The 3,277-nt window shown below is 38.2% G+C and overlaps 1 protein-coding gene across 1 annotated transcript; it reads right to left on the bottom strand.

Annotated features, from left to right (window-relative positions):
* Nucleotides 1-369: 369 nt before the first annotated feature.
* LOC141649932 (F-box/FBD/LRR-repeat protein At1g13570-like) lies at nt 370-2,014 on the bottom strand. Its single transcript, XM_074458598.1, has 3 exons — nt 1,151-2,014; nt 886-1,044; nt 370-791 (listed from the first exon to the last, which is right to left on the bottom strand). The coding sequence occupies exons 1-3, from the start codon at nt 2,012-2,014 to the stop codon at nt 510-512; spliced, it is 1,305 nt and encodes a 434-aa protein (XP_074314699.1). The 3' UTR covers nt 370-509.
* Between the last annotated feature and the right edge of the window lie 1,263 nt (nt 2,015-3,277).

A 3,277-nucleotide genomic window follows, 5' to 3' on the forward strand; every position in this document is an offset into this window, starting at 1 on the left:
GGAACGATTAAGACCAAAGGAGAATCCAACTCAAGACATCATTCAACAAGCCACGGGTGGTAACTATACTTGCTCTGGAATTACACCCGGAACAGATACGTATACTCGGATCAAGGCCGTCTAATGTATATAAAAGCCTTGTTCTAGATGTCAAAACGAGGCTCGTACTATATACGAAGAATACAAATTCTTTTTTTTCCTTAACATAATGCACGAACTGATGGCCTCTACACCTTTGCAACCCTAATTGAACAAATAAGGCGTAGTTACCAAGTAACACGGATGTTTGTTTAAGACGGATATGTTCGTATTAAATTTAAAACGGGTCAAATAGCTAGATATATGCAACAAAAGCAGAATGGCTAGGGATTGATAAAAAGTTTGTCGCGTCTATCTAAATTAGCACAATTTCAACTTATGATGTATATGCCGGTATTAAGAGATATCAAGTATCAACTGTTGGAACAATTATACTCGCAGTCGATGCAATTCAATGATTATTTAGATCTTTATTCCTCCATATAAACAAATTGTGCCTTTGTTGATGCTCTTGGAAACCTAATCAGCTGTTTTAATACCTTATGCTCGGAAACAACATCTTGTTTTCCACACTTGAAGAACATTATCTCGAGCACCACTGACTTAGCAAGAACATATTCGATAAACTTTAGCTCCGCACTTGATCCTGTAATACCCGTAATTTTCACCTTCTGGAGCTTTCGCAATTCATAGTTATAGTGATTACTCTGGTGGACGTTACTGTGCCCAACAGCATTGCTGGGTGAGATAATCTGCACGCAAAGATTCAGTAGGTTTGCCATTTGAGATTTTCAATTATGAATGACGATTCGCTTGATACAAGATCTATTAATAGATGTTACTCACCGAAATTTCAAGATCCCGGAGGACGGGGCAGCTTTGAAGCATGCCATGAGTGAAGCAAAATACATCAGAATCACTCAAGTCCAGTTTTGCTAGACATAATCTATGTAGACAGTTAAATGCTACAGGAAGCGATTTGTTTATCCCACCTGCAGCCAACAACTTGCGTAGAAAGCATTAAGGAGGTTAGCTGATGACCGCCATAGTAAACTTAATTTAAGCGATTTTTGGAGCTGCAAACTAGTGAGTGATTAGCTACGACATTTACCTTAGACAAGTTACCTTCAATCTCAAGGCTCTGCAAATTATACGAACTAGAAAGACTCTTGATGGTGGCAACAACTGTTTTAATGCCTTTCATCTTCGAATTAATCGAACATAGTAACACATCAGTAAGACGAGGTGCCTTCTTGAGACAAAGAGAATCAGATATACCTCGGATAATCAGTTTTTCAAGTCGTGGGGCATCAACATTAAGAATATCCACGCCAAGACAATTGTCAAGCCTCAAAAATACGAGGCAGGGACACTTTGCAATGATACTCCAAAGCATGTCAAGGCCACGGTTAAATTTCATGAAGTACAGCTCAAGGTGCTTTAGATGAGGAAAACCCTTAAAGTCGAACGGAGGAGCAATTAAAACAAAGCAATGAAGTCTCAGCTTCGTCAGTTTGGTACAGTGGAAAATGTAAGAAGTGAGGATAACGAGATTATGCCATTTTCTAGCGCAATTACGTAGAACAAGCTTTCTAGTACATGTTTTTGCGAGTACAGAAAGCCATTGGCTTAGACTCGCATTTTTATCGACTAGTAGATCAGCATCAGCATTATTCGGCTTGAGCACAACATAAAAACTATGTATACTTGCATTGTGGTGTAAGAGTATGTTGTTGATTATGCAACTTCCTTTTTGCCAATCAGTAGTTGAATCTACGTTGTGGAACCCTGCCCAGAAAGTTTCATCAAATGTAAGATACGGACAGGATAGCCAAATACGCCTCCATGTTCTTGAGAGTATACTAGTCTTTGCCGCTATTTTAAGGGGCAAGTGTTTTAGGATCTTATCAGTTACAATTGCAGGCATGATGCTGATCAAATCGTTGTTTGTTTCAAGAGACTCGGAAGAAGCCATTGGAGCTGAAATGATTCAGAATCAACATAACATACATAAAATCAGTTTGGAACTAAAAACTAAGAGCTCAAAATCAAATTTCAAATCCTCTGTACGGAAAACCTCTCTTGAAATCAAAATACAGTGTTTGGGGGCCGCGGAATTTGAAATTACGAATTTGTGTCAACAAAGCCGTTGTTGTACCTCGAACAATACTCCCAGTTTCCCAGCAAATTAATCAACTATAATAACATTGTGAGCTCATAAGTTGGACTTATACTAATCAAGACAACCAACACCAGTACGAGATTCAAAGCGCTCGAACATCCTTTTAGACAAGCTTCTATATATACAGTTATTCAGTGGCGGAACCAATATTCCAATTCGGGGGTAAATGAGTAATGACATAATGTAAATAAATAAAAATCGAAAATTTAGTGTAAAAGTCTAAAACTTTCAACTTAACCTAATTTACAGAGCTTGAATTGAACTAAAATTAAGTCTAACAGATAAAAACCTAATTTGAGATTAACCTTACATATCTAATGGGATTGTCATGACAAACAAAAACTCAAATAAAAACGTTTAGGTTTAATAACAAACATAATACGGAGTAATTACTATACAATTGTACTCGTATTGTCGTATACGTTGCATGCATACACGTTGCATGCATACGATCTTACACAAGACCAACCGAGCATAAACCATTAACAAGAACATAATCACATAAATTGAGAGGAATGCTATCATTAGATATTTTAAGTTTTAAATTAATTACCGCAAATCAAACGGATTAACTAGAATGCAATCAGAATTAAGAAAAAATAAAAATAAATGAAAGAGTAAATTACCAATGTTGCCCTTTATTTCTTCAAGAAACTAGAGAGATACAGTCGTTCAGCAGGCGAGTCAATCGGATGCGATTAATGAGAGAGAGGGTATTAAGTAAAAGTGAGGATGAGAGAAGTTTCTAGAGAAATAAACAAACAAACTAATTAAAACAAAAATGAGTGACCCTTCTTTAACCACCCCTCTGCCGCCGGACCACCACCACCACAAACCACCTAACCCCGTCCTTCTGAGATCTTCCTCCCATCATGCCGCCTGCCTCACCGGTCCCACCATCCGTTCATCTGAGAGCCTTACGCACTCTGACCTCCATCTCCGACCTCACCCAAACAAAAACCCAATCATCCCCTCATTGCCTCACCCTAACACCTCAATTTCACCTAGCCAAACACCCAACCATCTTCCATCCACCCCAGATTCATACAAATCTGC

This window comes from Silene latifolia, chromosome 3 (assembly GCF_048544455.1).
Source record: "Silene latifolia isolate original U9 population chromosome 3, ASM4854445v1, whole genome shotgun sequence".
Lineage (NCBI taxonomy): Eukaryota > Viridiplantae > Streptophyta > Magnoliopsida > Caryophyllales > Caryophyllaceae > Silene > Silene latifolia.

Coding starts and splice junctions, on each gene's coding strand:
- LOC141649932 (XM_074458598.1), bottom strand. CDS start 2,014: ATGGCTTCTTCCGAGTCTCTTGAAACAAACAACGATTTGATCAGCATC. Junction 1,045..1,150: donor TTGAAGGTAACTTGTCTAAG/GTAAATGTCGTA, acceptor TTTCTACGCAAG/TTGTTGGCTGCAGGTGGGAT. Junction 792..885: donor TCCGGGATCTTGAAATTTCG/GTGAGTAACATC, acceptor CTTTGCGTGCAG/ATTATCTCACCCAGCAATGC.